Source organism: Boleophthalmus pectinirostris, unplaced genomic scaffold, assembly GCF_026225935.1.
Source record: "Boleophthalmus pectinirostris isolate CB_2022bp ecotype Guang Dong unplaced genomic scaffold, ASM2622593v1 HiC_scaffold_10, whole genome shotgun sequence".
In the NCBI taxonomy this organism is placed as follows: Eukaryota; Metazoa; Chordata; class Actinopteri; order Gobiiformes; family Gobiidae; genus Boleophthalmus; species Boleophthalmus pectinirostris.
Genome location: NW_026570971.1, coordinates 16,043,681 through 16,066,662, shown reverse-complemented (window position 1 = coordinate 16,066,662; position 22,982 = coordinate 16,043,681). Strand labels below are relative to the sequence as shown.

At 39.5% G+C, this 22,982-nt stretch overlaps 1 protein-coding gene across 1 annotated transcript in view; it reads right to left on the bottom strand.

Moving 5' to 3' along the window:
• LOC110155615 (formin-1-like) overlaps positions 1-22,982 on the bottom strand; it is a 47,185-nt gene that overhangs the window by 18,639 nt on the left and 5,564 nt on the right. Inside the window, exons 2-8 of the mRNA XM_055155022.1 lie at positions 16,437-16,597; positions 11,473-11,593; positions 10,664-10,725; positions 9,400-10,130; positions 7,064-7,205; positions 2,647-2,734; positions 95-156 (exon numbers count right to left, since the gene is read on the bottom strand). Of these exons, the coding sequence (XP_055010997.1) occupies positions 95-156; positions 2,647-2,734; positions 7,064-7,205; positions 9,400-10,130; positions 10,664-10,725; positions 11,473-11,593; positions 16,437-16,597 (1,367 nt within the window). The remainder of the gene's footprint in view (positions 1-94; positions 157-2,646; positions 2,735-7,063; positions 7,206-9,399; positions 10,131-10,663; positions 10,726-11,472; positions 11,594-16,436; positions 16,598-22,982) is intronic.

The following is a 22,982-nucleotide window of genomic DNA, read 5'->3' as shown; positions in this document are numbered from 1 at the left end:
AGCCCAACACTGAGCTTCTATTGGTTTATGCATTTATGCATTCATATTTCCTAATTAGTTAGAACATATACCAAATATCATTTGTGTGACTTACATTTTCATACAGTGCCTCAATGGTCTCCAGGTCCACCACAGTGTTGTCCATGTTCAGAAGAGCTGGAACAACACACATCTTCATTAAAAGCATGCTCCGCTCATATAAATGAACCAGATCTCAGCCAAAGCATTCAGCCTTTTAACTGTTGCCAGTCCCACAAACACAATCTGGAGATGTAAACACACTTCAGCCATGTAATTTCACTCAGAACTGTAGAATTTAAATGTTGCCAACTCCTTCATAAGTTCCTATATACTAATGTATGGCACGGTGGAGATTGGAGATGATTTCAAACAGGCAAATGCCAATAAAAAAAAGTTTACAAGAGCATTGCTTATGATATTCAACGGTCAGACAACTTGCTTGAGCTGTGCTTATCCTGGGCTCCACAGTGATAAAAGTGAAAGTCAGGAGCTGCTGTGTCTGCGAGGTGTCACAGGTTTATGGCCCTGTGTGGGACAAAAGTGTGTCTGCTGAGAGAGCAGGGGAAGGAGGAGTGGGAGGGGGAGAGAGGGGTGAAAGGGGGGGACGTCTAGTCACTGTCACACAGGGACTAGACGTGCACCATATTGTCTGCTGCTCTCTCTGAACCGACAGTTTGTGTGTCTCATTTATGTTTATGGAATCAATATTCATTCTCCCTCTCGCTATACCAGAGATGTGTTTTATATTTATGTCAGTTTGCATCATTGTATTTATACTTTATTTGTTTGGAATGCTTTACAGATTACGTGCATAGTTAGTGCAGATTTAAATAGATCTGTGGTTTGATTTGGGTTGCAGGGTTTATGCACACTAACCACAGAGTAATAAACTAACTCTGTGCATCCTGACTCCCATTGCTCCCTTCTCCAAGCTGTCAATGTGCTTCCTATGTCTGGATCACAGGGAACGCTGGAGGTCCATTTCCTACATCTTATTAGAGTGGATTATTCGCTCTCTGAACCGTGTAGATGTCAATCACACACACACACACATATATAAGCACACACACATTGAAACCAAAGGGGTGTTGGGCACGGGAGCGCTCTGATCCAGGGGGAGCCGGATCTCTCTCCACGGCCGCAGATCAAAGTCTCCCAGGCACTCTCCCTCCACTCCCGCCCTGGCCAGTCGCACCAGCGTGTAAGGGGAACATGTGTGTGTGTGGCTGGTCCTTTCTCTGCCCTTGAACCATGGTGGCCCTCCAGGTCCCCCAGCCGGAGTGCCACCTTCCTCCTCAATGTAGCTCTAATTACATTACACGTCCCATGTCCTTTTAATATGGCAACAAAGAGCACCCGAGCTGGACTAGGAGCCTTAGAAGTACTTATTAAGATGCTGTCCTTTATCATCAAGATTTACACTTCCTATTAGGACACAACAAGGAGGCTCATACTGTGTGCAGGCTTTTTTCGTTAAGGGAACGTACTTCTTCAAACAGACAATAGGTAAAAAGGTTAGAGGGGCTGGTACATGCGTTTCGAGTAGTTTTATGTGGTAGTGCATTGTAGAAGGTGACTTTGTACATGCTTAGATCATTAGCAGGGTGTCAGCCCCATTATGCTTGTGGAAACCGTCACTGGCTACAATAAACAGATCCACTGGCCGCGTGCTCAGACTAACAGGCGGCAAGCACAAAGTCTCACATGAACACTAGTCCAATTTACCTTTAGTATAATCCAAGTTTAATCATTTTGAATGTCAATGCTATAGGTGCGTTGTGTAACTTTTCTGGTGGAGGGTCTGTCATTTTCCTTTCTCTGTAGAGATGTTATTGCTTTGTCTGGAATGTTGCACAGTATGGTATTAAACCTTTCTATCTTTATGGAGACCAAATCATATCAAGTTACAAGTCAGATCTGTGGAGAGGCAACCCCGCTCAGTCAGAATGCCTGTTTGTGTAGTTATTTTTGTGATAAAAAACCACCAGTAATTGAATAACTGTAAGATAGATTTGTTTAATGTCATACTGTGGAACATTCCAAGATGAGCAATGACATATCCATAGAAACAAGCAGGTGACAGAGCCCCAATTAAAAAGTTACATAGTACACCTTTAAGTGAGGTTGGAGTGCTCTAAAAAGTGCTGCGATTTAAGATAATGTTATTTACGTATCAGTTACCAGAACCTGCTTTGCTTTGCAGATTCCCATTTATTTTAAAATATTTCATTTTATCTCATATCTTCCAACTCAATAAACAACTCAACAAAACATTACAAAATATTGCTTCCATTTCACCAACTTATCTCATATCTAAAAACTGATTAATGTCTCTTTTGCACTGGCCATGTCTGGAAAAGCTATCCACTTGAAGCACAAAACAAAACTGTAGTGTCTGTAGTCTGTATCGTGAAATGGTAGCTGTCCAAGAACTAGGAAATGATAGTGCTGCTGTCTCTATAAATATCTTGGTCTGCATTTCATCAGGAGTCGTCCTCACTTTACTGTTCAACACTGCTGTAAATTGAGTCCATTACTGTGGAATCTTAACTATCCCTGTACATCATGATCTATGTGTGCATCTCCTAGTTCCGGTAAATACAATTAAAAAGACATGACTTTTACCTTGTTGAATGTCTTTCATGTCCAGATGCAGACTCGAGATGAGGATGCCAACAGCTTGTGAGCGTTTCCCATCCAACAACTTCACAATCTAGGGAAGAAAAATATACAAGTTAGATTCATCCGGTTTATCTATAGTTATTATAGACCGCTTGAAAGACTTAAGGCCACTTGTCAACTGAGTGGCCAAGGAAATCCTGCCAAAATCATTTGATTAGCCAAAGATTTGTCTTCAAGAGATTTCTACAAGAATATGTTGGCTTTTATGTGTTTAACATTTGTATTTTAAAATGTCTCTTTTGTATTTGGTTCTCAAGCGCATTAGCCAATTAGAAAGCAGATCCTCACAGTATTGTCAGATTCTACGACTAAGCCAGTTTGCAACAATAAACAACAAACTAGAGCTGAGCAATTATGTTTTGATAATAGGATTCTATTCAAAGTTAACATCTTAAACACATCAAAAAGAATTAGCAAAATTATAAACTGATAAACACAATAAAACAATCACATTTCACAAGATGTTTATACAGATTAAACTATAGGGTAAGAAATTATGGTACCGCAAAAATTGCAGCCTTTGCGATTTGTGTTCATGGAAATTGGATTTGATTCAATTGCGATTAATCTCAGAGCCCTCCTCTAAAGAGCTATCTATAATATGATGTGTACTCTTAGCATATATCATTGCACATGTTATAGCTATTATTATTACGTTATCCTAACATGAGGGCTATGAGGACACATCAGATCTGATCAAAGGAATAGTGGGACGTTATCTCTAAGTAACTACATATTAATCTTATTGGCTCATTCACGCGCCATATACGAATACATTAGCTCTACGGACAACTCTGCTAAGCTTTCCCATCCAAAAAAATAACCCCACTAACCCCTCCCACCTTCATTTGCCCACAAACACATGCAGCAGATTATGAAAAATATCAGGTGCCAGTGAAAGTACAAAGGCAGAAGTGGCACCATTAAAGGACAGTCTAGAAGAGCAAGGGCCTTTTTAGAACAAACTATAAATTCACAGGATTTTTATTTGTCCCTACACATGGACACAATTACTTATGACCGAATTAGCCGTAAAGACAGGGAGAGTTTTGGCAAGGTAAAGCCCTGCTCTAAAAGTTAATGTGTCAGGCTTCTTCATTAGCTATTATGGCATTTGTGGGCTACTGGGCTGTCCGAAAGAGCCTGCCTTAGAAGTAGGTATTGCATTACAGGAGTGTTAGTAGGTGCCATGCTGCTTCTAGCCTCTATTACCTGGATCACTAAGGATCTCCCACTCTGGCCACTCCACAGCCAGCCCTTTCCCCAACACCTTTAATTAACCACTTTGGACGGGCCACACTAAAAGCTGCCCAGGACCCCTATACCCAAGTCGTTGTGGTTTGCAGAAGCCGCCAATTAGCCTCGACGGTTAGGTTAATGAGAACAGACAACTGATGTGAGGGTGAAGTGGTGACAGGTTGAGGCAGAACAGCTCCCTCTAGCGGATGCAGGCAGACTATTCGAAGCTCTTGGATCTTGGAGAGAGTCAAGAGAGCACTCAATGAAAATAAATACAGTGATGAAGATAAAGTGGTAGGTGTCTGTGGCAGGTGGGGGATGTTAGCGGAGGAGAGGACAGGCCCATGCAGTCTCAGAGCCACAGTTTACACAAGAGCGCTGAGTGTCCGTCTGGAAATGTGTGCGAATTAGCCCGGCAGATGTTACAATAACAAGCACAGAGCTCAATATGACCAAGTGGCTATTATCTGACGCCCACTCGTCCACATCACAGGATTCAAATATGTTTTCAATAACCTGCTTTTCCCATAAAGTATACACAGTTTAAGAGGGGATGTGTAATAATGCAGGGGATTAATAATGCGCTTTGTCATGGCATTTGGTAACAAAATAGAACACCTGGAATGAGATGCTGTTAAAAATGTGAGGACAATAATTTTGACTTTTAAACGTTATGAGCTAATTAAGCTATTAAGCTAATACAAGATTGGGAAAAAAAACCATTATGGACAAGCCAGCCATATTTACAAGGGCCAAACTGTGCAAAATCAAGCTCTTTTTAATGGTTTGAGAATACCAGGCCAAGATTTTTACTGTTTAATTAAATTCAAATAGACCATTCAACACGCAAGTTATACACTGCATGAACTGGGAAAGAGAGCTTTTAAGATTTATTCAATCTGATCATTTTGAATTGCATATAGTTGTTACAGGGAATTACAATTCACCAGTTGATTACAAAATGTGGCATAAAATACTCTGAGCAATCTCCTTTTAAGACTGTTCTTCACCTAGCTGTGGAGTGAGTCCTATAGGTGCCCAGTCTAGATGCAGGGTCTTGTAGCCACATGACTGCAATTATAGCTCAGGTCAAGTGTGCTCTGGTCTGCGTGGACGGGAGAGCTTTCTTCAATGTCATCTCTTCAGCTTTGATATGCTAATCCAGGCAGAGAGACAGACTCAAGAGTAAACAAGAGCTTTGATTTCTCTATGGCACACATGACAAAGATTAACTCACCCGTGGAGGCATCAGCTTTTTCACAATGAGTTTTCAACTTTCTGAATTGCTGGAGTTGTTGAGGAGAAAAATGTTGGGGAAGTGGCTCATATGCATAATGTACACACACATTCCACCTCCTCCCACTTCATCTCATGTACAGCCCCAGGCCCGGGCTTAGCATGATCTGGCAACACTTTCACAGCAAGTGTGTAATGAGTGTGAGGACGTGCTGTCATCACACGCAGACACACATGAGCATTCAGACATAGGTTCATCATCATATCAAAGACAGACATGTCTGAGGGACAGACCACTTCAAGTCTGCTTCAAGCACAGGACACAAGAGGTTTCACTTCTACTGAATCTACAGCACTGAGTTCCCCTCCATATTTCATCTCATGTTCCCACGGTGAAACAATGTTTTGCGTTAAGTGTATTTTATTTGACTCTAATAAGCATGTGGTTTTGCTGCAGGTCTTCCTTTAATGTATCAGACCCTACTGAGCTTCAAAGTCCTAGAAAGTTTTTTTTTTTTTTTTTTTTTTTTAAATCCACTCATTGGGATAAGTGGATGGAATAGGCTCAGGTACCTTTAGGTTTGCAGAATTCTAGGAATTTCTTCAAAAATCTTCTACAGGAATTAATTGAAATTATGAGAGGTTATAGGGGAATTAGTAAAATAGGAGAATCTTTATTTGTCCCACAATGAGGGAATTCCAGTGGGAGTAGTATGAATAAATTTGTCACTGTGTGTTTGAGGGATAAACAATCTGGTAGTATATTTCACTGACTCAAGAAATATACAGTTTAAGTGTCCCTGCATTTATTTGTCTGGCCTCTGAGAGCTGTAATTCTCAGAAACCAATTTGTGATTCTGATCGTTTTTCCTCCAGGGCATTCTTCAACGATACAACAAATGATTACATAAACAAGTTTGTTTTAATTCACAGCCCTGTTCAATCAATTGGACATAGCTAGAAAATTATTTTTCTTGTAGTTGTAAGCAATCACAGTGGTTCATTATAAACATGTTACCTACATTATTACTGGTGACCATAGAAACACTGGTTGTGTTGACTGATACAAAAGACTTTAAGGACTCCACATTTCCATGAGCGTGGTCAGTCTTTCTTGGGGCTGACATAAGCTTTAAAAGGAGAGAGTGAGCGGGATTACTGTCTGGATGTGGCTGTCTCCCTTGGATCAAATGTTTCAGAGTGACCAGACTTATCGGACACTTCTCAGGCTGGACAGGCTCTTGCCCTCTGGAGCAGTGGAGTCTTCACAGATTGATCAGATGTGTATAGATTTGGAGGTGACGGTCTGGGGCACTGGACACTTTTTAACTGCTTAGACGCCACACTGAAGACCACAAGGCAGCCAGAATGCTGACAGTGCTGGCTCAAGTGCAGAGTGCAGCATCAGGTCTTTACTGGGTGAGGGGATGGTAGATCAATCTGGCACAAGTATTCTGTTTTTTCATATTTTCCTCATCACTATTTGTTTTAACTATAACTTTAAAGCTAGCACAGATGGAAAGACAACATCATTCTAGTCTAGTGGATTGTCCAAAATTAGAAAATAAGTCGTAAGGGAAAACTCAGATTGATCTGGTGTTGGCACAGTGAGGAAAACCAGTCACTCTGGAGAATAAGCCTGGATGAGGAGCCAAGGAGAGGAGCAATCAATGTCTTGAGAGTGACTGTTTTGCACTGTCTGAATTGGCACAGAACCTACCAAAAATCATGAAGTAATACCATGAACAGTTTGCAGATTGTCTGAAGAGGTTTTTCAACAGTAATACTGACTACAGCCCATGGACTGAGAAGCAGATTTCTTGCAGCAAATCTAATCTATGAATACATTCAATAAAAAATGCTAATGTGAGATAATTGGAGGTACCTTCTTAGTTTTGGCCTTCTTCTCAAAGGTCTCAGCCAGTGGCTTTTTCTTCGGTTGTACAGTGGCTTTAGAGAACAGGTCCTCAAATTCTTTGGGGTCACTTATATCTGGCTCCTCCAGGGAACCCCATAATGTGTTATTGCTGTAAGAAAAAAAAATCAAATTTTAGTAGTCACTTAGTCTTTGATGAATTTATATTTCTTTTGAGATATTTTGAATATATTATCAGCGAGGGATGCACCAGCTTTTTCATAGAGAAGCACCAATACGATACTGGTGTTGGATATCTGTGCAGATATGGAAATCTTCTATTTTAGTTTATAAACTGGTGTGATAAAACGATTTGCTGGCCCAAACGTCTCAAAATTTTAATCTTGTATTTTTACAAAACCTTTCTGTAATTACCAAACACTTTTGGATAAATGTTTTACTGTATGTTAAATAAATAAATCATATTTTCAGTTTGTTTACTGGTATCGGCAGATACTTAAAGGCAAGGTATCAACAGTGGTATTGGAACAGAAAAAGCTGAATCAGTGCAGAGCTGAATCCTTACTTTTTCTGTTCCGATATCATTTTTGAAACTATTTAAGCTTTAAGTATCTGCCGAAACCTGATGCAGAGGCTGAAAACAGCATTTGTTTCCTTTACACAAAATTAACACATGGCAAAACGAATCCAAGTCGGTTATGTAGTTGTTATTAATCTCCAAAACAACTTTGTATAAATAAAGTTCAAATATTCAGAGACTTCCTGGACCAACTATGACCTCTAAATAGCCTTGACATCAATTTATATGTCCAATTAGGTATCAGCTGAACCAGTATTTGGACACTGATGTTCAATCCAGTATTGGATCAGTGCATGTTTATTATCAACCAAATTGTTATTTGGTTATTATTGATGAAAATCTGAAATTGTTTATTTCATGGCATTTTGATTTAAAAGATTTATATTTAAAAAAGTATTTTCATATGTGTTTGACTCTGTATAGTCCAGATATTTTTTATAATTATCAGAATATGATTTTTTTTTTTTTTAATCTACAGTCATTATTTGTCAATTAACATTTTTAATACATAATATAAGCAACATAGTTTGGTGAAAGTACAAGTACAGCAACAAGTGGGCATTTTTAACACAATAAAATTTGCATTCCTGAAATGTTGTGCTAATTATTTAGATTAATAAGCCAACAGAGGCACAGCAAACAAAAGTCAGAAAACCTCCTCATAAGAAGTAGTAAACTAGAAGTGTTCGACTCAGGAGATAATTTTGGGGCAGAATTCTTTCCTCAATACAACATGCCTGACCAAAAAGCTGAGTAAAATGGAACAGTCAGTGATTTTGCAGAAGCTGAGACCAACTACCGCACCATGTAATTTCTACCTTCATCCTGACTGGGTTGTATTGAATCTGAAAGTCCTTCAGCTGCTCTCCAAACTCTGCCGCTGTACTCGTCCAGTGGTAAGTAGTGTTCCAGCTCAAGTTTAAACACCTGGCATCATTTCAAGTGCATATATCATTCCCCCTTTATACGTCCAAACTTCACACCATTAACACAGATGACAAAGCTCATCCGCCTTAACTTCAACATCTGACCCATTTAATGCCTCTTAACTGGCTCTTTTACACTCACATTTATAGCTGACGTGAAAGTGCTGTAGTCAGTCAGACCTTCAGTCTATGTGAGTGTGAACCAAAGCCCAGCCTTCTCCACTAATCCATCCATGAGAATACAAGGCCATAAAGCTGGAAGTCTGGCACTAAGAGGCAAAAACCACAACCACTGTAAATGGGCCGGATAATCCGCTTACAATTACAGTATCTCATAAGAGCCTCAAGTGAGCGAGTGTGGGTCGACAAGTGCAGAAAACAACACTGAACCTCAGCTATTTGAGACTTTAGATTCATTTTATACAAACTGCTTCACCAGTCTCAGGCTGGACACGCTCTGTATTCTGGACAGCAGAAGAACTCACAGAATGATCACATGTACATGGATTTAGAGGGAACAAAGTGAAACGGCCACTTTATAACTACTTAGACACAACAGTGAGAAAAGTCAAGACAAAACAGATATTATTCCTCCACAGATTCGCAAAAAGTCCACCTCTGGTTTCACAGAGCCTGCTACAATTCCAAAACAATGAGACAGTGACCTCTAGTGTTTAAACATGAAATGTGTAATCTGCCTCAGTTGAACTTGGGACTCCCCAGTGAAGTCAAGCCACTTTATTATGCTATCAGTAGCAGGCAAGTACATACTCTAGGTGTAATTCTAAGTTTGACTACATTGTCTGATGGGGAGAAATATTATTTACTTTCGGACTTACTTGTTATCTTGTATCTGAATCCTGCTCCAGTATAGTGGCTTCATGGGACATGCTGGCTCGATGGCAGGCTTCCTTGGGGCTTGTTGAACTTTCTGGAGGAAGCCACCCATGGGTGGCGGAGGAGGGCCCCCACCCGGAGGTGGTGGAGGAGGTGGCGGGCCTGACCCAGGAGGAGGAGGGGGAGGCGGTGGTGCACCAGGTAGACCAGGTGGAGGAGGGGGAGGAGGTGGAGGAGGGGGTCCTGCACCAGAGAAGCCTGGTGGGAGCGGAGGGGGAGGAGGGGGCACTGCACCAGACATACCAGGTGGAAGTGGAGGAGGAGGAGGTGGTGGTGGAGGGGGAGGAGCACCCATGTTCCCAGGTAGAGGTGGTGGTGGAGGAGGAGGGGGAGGAGGTGCAGAGCCTTTATCAGCCTGTCCTTCCAAATTGAGGCCAATGGAGTCCATGTTTAGTTTCTTAGGTATGTTCTGACTGGGGCTCAGAGGGTTAGTCCCACCCTCTCCATCAGGGCTCTTGACAAAATACTCCCTGTCTGTCTGGATGGCCACAGTGCGACAGGTCTTTATAATGGAGTCCTCCGTAGTGGACACTCCGACGTCACGAACAGCACAGCGGACCTGACCTGCCACATAAGGCTTGTCACTCTGCAGCTGGCTGATCTGGCTCTCCAGCTGGGTGATGGACACTGCATGTTCTCCTCGTAACTCAAAGATCTTCATCTCATACTCTGCCTGCAACAAGAACAGAAATGTCCTTATAGTAGAAGACATCTACTACTTATTTAGCAAAACAACAATCCACTCTTAGTGGATCGCTATGGTGATGCAGGAAATACTGCTGCCAATCTGCCAGATACAAAGCCCTGCACCAAAGTAAAAGAAAAATAAGAACATTTAAAATACACTTGCACAAGCAAATGCAAGAGGGTCTGGTGGCAGGTACTGTGTGGAGTGGAGCTCTACTCTGTGAGAGGCACCAAAGGCATACACCTGAATCCAAAAACAAAATAAATTTAAAACCTTGAAATACCTTTACAAGAGCTACATGGATAAACTTGGCCCAGGTTAGGGTTCAAAAAACAAATTTTACAAATACAGTGCCCCATTTATAAATCAACATCGCCCTCTTGAGGCCAACATATGTAGCTGCAATCCTAAACTCACCTCTTGAACTTGGGAGTTTCTAGTCCACTCATGATGATACATTATTTGTATAATCATCCATTAATGAGGCATTTAGAAATAACTCTGACAAAATAACTTACATGCATCTTCTCCAAGTCTTCCTTGCACTGCCTCTTGAGCTGCATGATGGCAGACTGGTACTCTGAAAAGACACAATAAATATATTGCAACATTTAACTAATCCAAATAATTTCAGACTTTCTGAAGACTAACAAGATAGAAGAGTGCCTTGATACAAGTGAATCGATTATGACATAATGTAAACCCTGACACCCAGGTATGTTAATATCAATGACTTTCTAGGCTCAGCTACACACAGTGATACCCACAAAGCTCTATTCTAGTTTTATTTTATCTTCTGTACAGCACTGCACTCTGTGTTCCATCAACATTTAGTCAGCAGTTTCACAGCACTCAGAACTGCACTCAAAACAACAAAGAAAAGACTCCTCTTGTGTAATCTAATCATGCGGTCTAACAGAGCTTTAACCTTTTTGTGTGACATTACACCTGCTGTCAATGAGCCCAGCAAACATGGCTCCAAGCCCAGACTACAGTTGGCTTTTTTAAAGCCTGCAAGGCAACTGTTGTTAAACAATGTGCAATGCTATACAAACATATATGGAATAGAATGGGTAAATATGTACTACTGTAACATACTATTGGATGTTTCAGGCCCCAAAATGATTTAAATGTATTTGAATTTACATTGCTTTTGAGCCTCAGCTGACTCAGTGATCTGTACCATTCCAGACAATGGCAGTATTTTCTTTAAGACTTACTGCTAATACTTGAGTCATATATTGTCTGAATCAAGTCTGAAAGGACTGACTGAATGGGTCTTCTGTTAGTCTGTAGATAATAGGAGTATAAGTATATGTATCCTCACCTGCTTCAGTGTATTTGAGCCCCACCTTCTCCTCTTCATCTTTAGGTTTGGGAGGGGGCCACACGGCCTGGAGACGCCCTGGTGTTCGATCCTCACTGTCGGTAGGAGATGTCACCTCGGCCTATGGAACAGAAAGATATTAGTTACAATCTGTGGTGTACTAGTATAAATGGACTATGCTTTATCTGCTTATTCTAAATGCTCTGTATTGTAAGTGCTGTGTATGTTTGTTTTTGTGTAACAGAACAGTAACAGTAGTTTGAAAATATTCTTAAATATTAAGTTATTCATTACAGTGAATGAATTACAAATAAATCCACATCTGCTTCTCCACATACATAACTGGATGAATTTCTTATATAATACAACTTTTTCTGGTGGACTGTCTGTCACCTGCTTGTCTCCATGGAGACGTTTTTGCTTTGCCTGGAATGCTCCACAGTATGCCATTGATCGTGTACAAAGGTGTATTCATTCCAAAAATTGAATGAAATATATGTGTATATGCATATATGCATTCTTACACTGATCGGGTTCATCTCTCCACAGATCTGACCTGGGCTTTTGGTGTCACCTGCTTGTCTCCATGGAGATACATAACTTTATTGCCATACCGCGCATAAGCTACTTAATGCATATATTTGTTTTTCTGTAGTATAGTATGATAAAGTAGTAAGTTACCACATTCATCTCTACGGGACTTTTGACATCTTTCACTGGAGATTTGGATGTCCTCTCAAAAATCTGCCTCAGATTTTCCTTATCACTTTTCATTTTCTTTTTTATTGCCTCCAGGTCCACAGCTTCTGTCTTGTCCTTAGTTATCGATTTGGGCCCAAATACATTCTTAAAAGTTTCATAGGCCAAGTCTGTAGTAGTCTTTTTTTCTGTGGATGGCGTGTGGCTTCCAGGCTCTTTGCTCTCCTCACCTCCTTTAGTTTTCTTTTCCACCATTTGGCTTTCCTCTGGCTTGTTACTTGGGCTATCAGAGTTCAGTAGATGACTTAGCTGTCCCATTACTGAGCTTTTAGTATCAGACACTGGCTTTGGTTCAACTTGCTTTTTAACTGGAGTAGCTGTTACTTTCTGTTCAGGGAATAACTTGGTTTTGTTGACGGTCTTTTTCAGGCTAAGCAGCGCCAGGTCTGTATCTTTCTCACTCTGTTTGATCTCTGAAACCGTTTCCCTGTCTTCACCTTGTGCACCCTTTTTTAGGACCCTCAACCCACTGAACAGAGCAGGCATTTGAAAAGAAGGGCTCGCGGAGGAGAATGCTGCACTTTTGGATGGAGATGTATTGGGAGTGGACAATGATGTTGTTGTTGTAGTTGGTGAAGTTATAGATATTGAATCAGTTTTTGTACTGTCTTTTTGAGAATCAGTTCTTGTCATGTCTTTTGGGAAAGAAGGGCTAGAGGAGGAGAATGCTGCACTTTTGGATGGGGATGTGTTGGGAGTGGACAATGTTGTAGTATTTGGTGAAGTTACAGATGTTGAATCAGTTCTTGTAGAGTCTTTTTGAGAATCATTTCTTGTAGAGTCTTTTTGAAAAGAAGGGCTAGAGGAGAAGAATGTTGCAATTTTAGATGGAGATATATTGGGAGTGGACAAAGTTGTTGTTGTAGTAGTTGATGAAGTTACAGATGTTGAATCAGCTGTTGTAGTGTCTTTTTTAGAATCAGTTTTTGTAGTATCTTTTTTAGAATCAGTTTTTGTAGTGTCTTTTTGAGAATCAGTTCTTGTAGAGTCTTTTAGAGAATCAGTTCTTGTAGAGTCTTTTAGAGAATCAGTTCTTTTAGAGTCTTTTAGATCAGTTCTTGTAGAGTCTTTTAGAGAATCAGTTCTTGTAGAGTCTTTTAGAGAATCAGTTCTTGTAGAGTCTTTTAGAGAATCAGTTCTTGTAGAGTCTTTTAGAGAATCAGTTCTTGTAGGGTCTTTTAGAGAATCAGTTCTTGTAGAGTCTTTTAGAGAATCAGTTCTTGTAGAGTCTTTTTGAAAAGAAGGGCTAGAGGAAAAAAATGCAGCAATTTTGGATGATGATGTATCAGGAGTGGACAGTGTTGTAGTAGTAGTAGTAGTAGTAGTTGGTGAAGTTACAGATTTTGAATCAGCTGTTGCTGTGTCTTTTTTAGAATCAGTTCTTGTAGAGTCTTTTTGAAAAGAAGGGCTAGAGGAGAAGAATGCAGCAATTTTGGATGGAGATGTGTCAGGAGTGGACAATGTTGTTGTAGTATTTGGTGAAGTTGAATCAGTTCTTGTATTGTCTTTTTGAGCCTGTGATTTAGATGGCGGTAGCTTTAAAAGGCTATTAGCAGGCAGCAGGCCGGATTTAGGTTCTTTAGTCAGAGTGGGCCCTGCTGCTTTGACAGTCGGGTCAGGTGTTGTACAGTCAATACTATCATACTCATCCTCTTCTAAATTAACATTAGAACTACTTTTCTTGTCATTCTCTGTATCTTTGTTTACATTTCTAGTCTTCTCTTTGGGACTTCCGCCATCTTTCGTTTTTGACATAGAAAGCGATGTTGAATTAGTCTTGCCAAAAGATTTGCTTGAGAATAAAATAGCCTCAATGCGAGATCTTTCCTTAAACATGTGTGTTTTGAATACAGGAATGGTTGTTTCCTCTGCTACATTGTCTGGTGTTTCGTTCTCTTTTTCGGTAACGCCATTGCTGCTAAATGACGTCTCCTCATCCTCATTATCACTATATGTATCTACTCTAGTGACTTGGACCAAATCTGGTTCAGTCGAAACTCCATCCTTCTTTGTATTGTCAGTAACAGGCTTTTGTTGTGGTTGTGAAGAGGCAGGTGTATCTTCCTGGGGCGTCTCGTCTTTATTGTTATTAGTAGGAGTTGTTTGGGTTCCTTCAGATGAAGCAGGGGATTTGTCTTTCAGTTCCTTAAAAGATGTCAGAACAGCAGAATTTGTACCCGAAGACGAAGCTCTGTCTTTGAACAAACTGCTGAAAACATTGCGTAAAGAACTTGGATCATTCTCCATGTTTACACTCCCAGGCGGCAGCAACCCAAAGTCATTTCAGTAAAAAAAAGTCCATTAAAATGTCACAAAAGGTTCCTCACTCCACTTGCAGTCATCCAAGATGCCCCTATTTCACTATTGGAACAAAAGGCTTTTGTATGTGGAAAATCTCTTCTTACCTTTTCCAGATGAGTGCATGGACAACAATATTATCAGAGTATTTAGAGGTATAGCTAGCTTCACACTTAACAAAATCATGTTTACACTTTAGCCTAGTGCACTGCCATTAAAGAAATTCCCATTATCTTGCGAGTTAAGCTGTTCCAACACCGGTCTTCGTTTCATATCTTGCTGTAATCTGCCACGAAGAGACAGAGTTCACCTGCTCTCAAAGCAAATCAGAACAAACCGCTGAGTTATGATAGGAATCCAACAGCTGTATATCCAGTGTTAGCTAATCTGCAATCCCCAAAGTAGATCCAGAGTTGTAGCAAAAGTTTCCCTTCTGTAGCATGTTTGAGTTAGAGTTACAGGGAAGTCTTGTGTGCTATGAGAAAAGCCTCAGGTGGAAAAAATGTGCAGCACTGGTTGGCCCAGTCTGCGGTGGCCTCCTCCTTCTCCCCAAGGCTCCTCCCTTCTCTTCCTGGACGAGGAGAGCTCCCAGCAAACCACAGGTGTCTCATTACGCACTTCCTCAAAATGGCTGCCATAACAGACAACAAAGTTCACTGAAACTGACTCATTTAAGAAACTAAAACTCACACACCCTGTAGAGTATTAGGTTAGTCTTAAGTTAATTGATTGCCGTGCTAGATTTTAATAACCGAGCTACATCATTATTCTGTGCATGTGCTAATAATTAGACCACTATAAAAAGGAATGCACAATACAATACAAATATAATAGAGAGGAAGGAATATGTTTGTCTAATTCTAAAGTAATAAAATAACTGTTTTTGCATACTTAAAAATCCAAAAGCTATTCCTGGCTACTTTCCTCAAAGCAGGGTTTGATGGAACAATTGAGTTATGTAACAACACAGTGGGATTATCCATATACTGTAAATCCTCCTGAGGGAATGTCTAAGCACTCTTATAAAAGGACTTCATGGCACGGCAAGAGAACTGGGAATCTACATATAAAATATTTATAATAAGAGGAAAAGACACCTTATGGCAGTTAATCTTGATGTATAATACATTTTGCAAGAATTGATCTTAAATCTTCCAGACTACACATTCAGGGTGTATCATGTGTAGGCCAATAGCTTTTCACACAGATGAGCTATTAATCAAAATAATTATAACATGGTGACTTTCATATGTCAACAGTTCTGCCTAATCATACATTTATTGCATTCAAACCGTAGCAACAAGCCATAATAAAAACATTACAGCAATGGGTGGGTATATTAAATGACTGTCACTTTCATACCAATATTCGCTACCTCATTCTGCAGCCGGCTGCGGTCTGGCTTGTACAGGTATGTGGAGCGATTAAGTTTACAGACCGGCCCTTTTGTATTTTTGAAAAACAATAAGAACTTTGCTCTCACACCTAGAACCACACCCATATAATCTACCTCATCTGCCACACACACACAAAACACACGATCCAGGGTGTATGTCAGACCGCATTCTTTGAAAATTATTGTGAAATATTATTGTGAATGATTATGTAAAGAATTCTAACAATATTTCAGATATTACCTGCTATTATAACTGGACGTTTATTGTTGTTTTTATACATTTTCAAACTTTTTTGCCGATGTTCAGGAATGAGAGCTCTGTAACCCTGTCTCCAGATTAAAATCCCTCTTAATCCATTTATGAGAACTTCTGATCAGGTGATTCTACTAGTAGTATGCATGAGCAGAGAAATCCTTATTATCCCAGAGAAGAACAAATGAGCGCCCCTGCGGACTTCACCAGACCTAACAGCCCTGCTTTTTCTGTTGTGCTTGTCGTCTAGTCCCTCACCGTGCATTCCAGTTTAGGATAATAGGGAGTTTCCCCGATGATGTCATCCTCCGGTGGCGTGATACGTAAGAAGTCCAGGTGATCGGGCCGCTGAACTCGTCTGATTGGCTCCTGTGGCTCATCCAGCATCCAAATGTCATCCTGTCTCAAGAGGGAATCATCTGCAAAACAAACACAGACACACAATGTACACGGTGGCTAGGATTGTGCAAAAGACAATATAAAGCAATTACAGTGGTGGAGAGATAATGTGAGGATATTTGAAGGATTAGTTGGGGTAAGATCTATTTGTGAAGAATGGTTATAGGACTGTTGTTCAGCATCCACCAGAAAGCTTGAGGCTCTTGTGTGGCTGAGCTATTTTTATCTCCACTTAACCAGGAGTGTCCTCTTCACCAACGCCAGCTGCACTGATCCAATGAGAACGCCCCAATGTTCAAACAAACGGCATTACTGAAATCACACATGCAATTTAGAGAGCGTCTGAATGAGGCACAGTAGTTTGAAACATTTACTGAATAAACAATGGGGAAAAGCTTCAGAAATAAAGTATATTTCATGATATAGTTACATTTTTTATGCTACTAAAAGCAATGGCTATGACAAAAAAGGACAAAAAAGGAGTTGTCCACATGTCATTCAGTTCATTCAGTGCAGTCTGTCATCATTTAGGAGGCACTGCCCCCTCTTGACCAGGCTCTTAAACTGCTCAAACCAGTTTTAGACTTGTAGCTATATCCTTATTACAGCTGCAAGATTAATCACAATCGAACAAAAATTTGAATGGACACATTGCAATACTATAATTTCCTCCACAAACAACAAAATATCCTGTCTTATTCTGCATAAAAACTGGTAACCCTGGAGTTTATCTGTATACACATGTCCTGATTTGTTGAATAATGAAATGTGTTTGGTAGTTCATATATCAAAAATAAAATTCTATTATTAAAACTACAAGAAAATTACAATTTGATATTTTCTGAATACTGTTCAGCTCTAATCCCTATCACATAAGGAAACATGCTATTTCAGAGATGTTGGCCTTTTTATACTGTGCTCTTCTGCGACATTTGCAGACTTTACCGGGATCTTCTAAATGTCAAACTTAATCAGAGATGACTTCAGTCCCAGCGCAGAGGCTTTTGAATACTTTATGTGTCCCACGCAGCATCTTAGAGGAGTCCATAATATGATAAAATATGAAAAACTGCAGGGCCAAGAATTGAAACAACAGTATACAGAGAAGGGGGAGAGTGAGAAAGGGCACGTGCACTTATCTAAAACAAAGTGGATCTTCTGTGGTTGTTAATGAACGCTTTGACAAATGCAATTATGGAATGGAATAGCAGTCATCTTTAAGCCACTATGACGCAAGTATATTCATATAATATTTATTATGAAGTACTGCCAAGAGTGCAAAATACATTGATTTGATTTAGCATAGTCCACACAGTATGATGTAGAGGGGACTGCAAAAGTAAAAGGAGGCCATTGAAATTCAGGTCCAGTATTAACTCCCATCAGTCACTATGAGACAGAAGCGATGCCCACACTCCTTCAGTTATCAAGAGCTAAAACGTAGGATTAGATGAATAACTTTTCATTAGACTAATGTGGCTGTGAGCTGAGCAGGGCTGCAGTGGGAAGTGCTGACTCTTACTGGGGCAGTTCCAGAAGAAGTCAGCAGCACAAACTGCACAGCCCAGAGCCAGCTTTCTGTTCAATCTTTTGTATGAGAAGAATGCAATATGGGCCTATAGGATGTGGGGGCTGTAGTGGTGTGAGTCTTTAAAGGGCCCATATAACACTATTTTATAATCTATGTTATAATGCTGTTTCCTCATCACAAACCCTCCATATTTATACAAATCTGAGGTCTTCTCAAACTGAAACACTCTGTACCACCTTGTGATGTCATGAAGTAATACAGGAAGTGCTCCACTGTCTTTTTAAACTCCATACACCTTCACTAGAATCATTTGGATAATTTCGGACCTGAAATTTCCAATCTCTATTGAATTGAAAAGGTAAAAGTAACTGTTAACTTGAAAACTATACTGCTTCTTGACATCACAAGATGGAACATAGCATGTTGAGCTTTGCAGTTGTAAACAGACTAATAATAAAGAATTACTTAAACATGTGTGAATGAAACAAAACACAAATCTGTTATTGATAAGGTAGCAGCATTATAACATGGCTTTAAGTGCAATGGGCAAATTCACATAATATAGGACCTTGAAGATGTATTATTTGACCTATAGCTTGATGACACCACATACATTAATATTAATATATTTTCACAAATAGCTTAGTACATGAAAAAATTATTAACTGCTTTATATAAATTTGAAATATATTACTAGTCAAATAATTCCATCTTAGTGAGGTGGCTGACACTGCCATCCTCTGGATGAGAAAATGACAACATGCAAAGTACATACAAAGTACACTAGCTCAGCAACGCTTTCAGCAATACTTGAAGTGGCTTATATATTAGTACACACTGCATTTGTCTATTGGTCTAAATCATTAAAGGTCTTATATTACCCAGAACTGATGTGAGATCTACGCATTGTTATAATATTGTTACCTCCTCAAATGCAAACATCTGGAGTTTTTTTTTTTCTTACATGTTTGAGTAAAACTGGATTATTAGTCTAATCTCCCAGTCTCAAAATGCTCTGTTCCACCTTGTGATGGCATGTGTAGTTTTCAAGTTAGCCTTTTACCTTTAGTTTAGTAGAGATCGGCAAGTCCATGGGTGAAATTATCCAATTGATTCTAGTCATTTAAAAACACATTTTGTGCATTTTTATGATGAAATATGCAGGATGTGTGTTAAACACTTGTGAATGTAGCAAAACACAACTCCAGGTACACTATGTTTGTGATAAGGAAACAACTTTATGACATAGATCAGAAAACAGCATAATATGGGCCCTTTAAAATGAATGAATTCCTGCACTGCACAATTCACAATATATCTGAATGATTTGTTTTGATAAGTAGGCTATCCTTGAGTGTTATAATCTGGCAACAACAATCTGATTTGCAACAACTGGGTCAAAGCATCTGGCTGGATTGTGGCTGGATTGCACTGAAATCCTACAGACAATGAGCTGCTTTTTAATTATTATCTGTTGTTGTTGTTGTTATTATTATTATTACTCACCACATTTGCAATAAAAAAAATCACAATTACATTATTATTAAATTCTCACTGTAATAAGACCATAATGGGGGTAGTTCTCTTAAACACTGTACTCTCTTGCAGTTGCAGCCAGATTACTGACCTTGGGGATCACTGCTTACTTATTGTCATTTAATCCTCCTCGCGCCGCTTTGAAGATCCTACTTGAATGGCAATGTCAATAATGAAACACAATACGGCCAGAGGTTGTTCTTATTGTAACACTAAGCCCTGTAATGTACTGTAAACCAATCTCCCACTGATAATACAGCAACTTGTTATTACTGGAATGCACTATTGTCCGATATCTTTTACACAGGCATTCCAGTAATTTAGAGTACAGCGCAGAAAGTGGAGATTTGGGCTAAATCTGCAGATGCTGACAGATGGGACAGGGGTAAATCATATAGTGTGAGTGAGCAGCTGTCAGAGCGCAAGTCGGTGATCACTGATGCTCTGTGTGTGGAGCGGTGACAGGCGGAGGAGCTGATAAAGCCATGCGCAACAGTCAGTCTATTGCTACTGATGTGGTACTTAATGTTAAAGGACACACAGTCACAAAGGAGTAAACACAGTGGTCGGTTTGCTGACAATAGAAAGGAGGGATATTCATGCTCTTTTATGATCTATGTTATAATGTCGATTCCTCATCACAAACATACCTGGAGTTGTGTTTTGTTTCATTCACACATGTTTAGCACACAGACCCTGCATATTTAGACTGAGTTCCTCTCTCAAACTGAAAACGCTCTCTTCCACCTGGTGATGTCATGAGTTAATACAGGAATTGCTCCACTGTGAAACAAAACACAACTGCAGGTATGTTTTTGACGAGGTAACATTCTAACATGGCTTGAAGCTCACAAGAGTCAATATTATGTAATATAGGATCTTTAATTGATTTAATAGATAAAAGTGATTATTTAGGTCACAGTATAATGAAGAAAACTTTTAATTATAACAATTTGGAATCACAAAGTCTGTTAATCAGTTATTTAGATATTTGCTGAATCATAAATGAGGAGAAATCAGTGCTCTTCGTAGCACTCTGAGGAGTATCCAGGAGTCTTCATTTATTAAACACCAACGTGTTTCGACTCAGGGACAAGTCTTCATCAAGGGACTAAGTCAGTTCAATCTATATTCCAACGAGGTAAACCTAAATGTAAAGTACATTTGAATGTTAATGTTTGTCAAATGAACATATACAAGGAAAAGAGAATGTAGTCACAGATGCACCATCCTGTGCACCCGTTTTGTAGCTCTTAGGCAGCTTTGTCTTTCTTGCTATGCTATTTTACAGCCGTGCCAGAACAGAATCGGGAGGTGGTGCCACCTAGCTCTGGTGAGGTGTTGCCAGAAGTCCGGCTGCTGCGAAAACCACTATGCTCTGCTCAACCGGGATGGCATGGGGGAGGAGCCCTTGTCCTGGGGCCACCTGAGCCTTGAGGTACACTGTGGCCTGCCATGCCACCAAACCACCATGCCACCATGTCACCAGGACCATCTTTGTTCCCTTTTTTATAATAAATGCCCTTATGCAGGTTAAAAACATTGCCGTTGTCGTGTCCTCCCTCAGTTGTTGCAGTCTTTTGAGCCGGGGCTGTAACAATTTTTTATTCAGAAAGTTTGATATGGCTGCGAGAATGTTTTATATTTAATAGTTTTACTATTTTTTATCAACAGCTAATGTTTTGCTCCATTGAAGTTTCATCGCATTTGGTACAATGATAATAAAATCTAATCTAATTTTGATTTAATAAAGTTTGTCAATAATCATGAAATATCATAAAAAATGTTTCTTCTTACAAATAATAATACTAAAACTTAATATTGAGACATTCCTTTCAGCATGCTCCTTCATCATCAAGCAGGAACAAATGCAAAAGAAACCTGTCTGTCTATTTTATAAAGTCTGTTATGATATGACTTGATTGATGACTAGTTATTGGAGTATCCAGCTGAAAAAGTGGTGGATCCTTTAATAAAATATGTAGATGGAAATATGTCACATATATCCAAGTTTCATAGACACGGTCAGTAGGTTTGTTCCACTACACACACAAGCACCATATTCAATTTGTGACCTGTCATTGAAGATTTTTTATGATTTATGGCAATGTTTACATCACTCTGACAGGACATTAATTTATCATGGTCCATTTGTAGTCCTTCTACAAACTTCAGGCAGACAACAGAATATAATACAGTATAACCTTTCACATAAGTAATAGTAATGAATATGTTGCATAAGAATAAAGTTACGATTGAAAGGAATCTATTATGTTTTATGAATAATTTGTGGTTGTAAAACTGACTGACTGGTTTGTGAAGTTAATGTATCTACAGCTCAATACGTAATACAGCTGACACTGTGACCTCAGAAACATATTTTTGACAGTTATATTACAGCTGTCAATTTGTATTCATAAGGAAGAAACCACACGTATATAAGTAATCCATATTCATAATAAATAAACCACAAGCACAAAAGTTGCTAATGTTGTAATGTTAGAAAAAACCTTAAACAAAACATGAAAAATGATTCTGTCAATTTATATATCCAGCTCCCTTAACGCATACACAGCTCTCTTTTATCCACAAAATATAACCTGACCTCTAAACGTTGCCAAGTAGTTGATACATTTGTCTCATCATTGAGTTTGTGGCCAGGACCATAGACTTAAAAATAAATCTTGGAAGATACAGGACAGGGGCTTATAAATCAACTACCTTTTAGCAGCCATCACAGTCAGATTAAACTACAGGCTAGACTTAAATCTACTTGAAAATGGATGGAGGGATGCAGTAATAGAGAAAAAGTGCTGCAGTGTCGTGTAGTCTAGTCTGACCTAAAATGTAGCGTGACATGATGTTCACAAAGTCATCATTCACTTGAGAGGAACCCTGTGCAGGAGGCTGCTGGGACATGCTCTGCTCCCCATGAGGAAGGCGCGCTGTGAATGGGTCTGACAGGGCATTGGTGGGAAAGAATTTTGCAGTAGTAGGATTATGTCATGATAACTATTTTCTCCCATAAGTAATCTTTGGGTATCAAAATGAATCGTGTGTTATTTTTTCTGGTATATATTCTTCTGATATGATATTCTTCTCTGGTGAGCAGATGTGCAACCCGAGATGTATTTGCTTTGCCTGCTATGTTCCACAGTATGCCATTAAACTTTGTATTTATTTGCTTCTTTGTACTTTACTGATACAAAACTACAGATAAACTATGTATTCTCACATATTACATTTGCCTGCATGGACATAAGTTTAATGGCACACTGTGGAAAATTCTAGGCAAAGCAATAACATGGAGACAAGCAGGTGATGGACCCTCTGCTAGA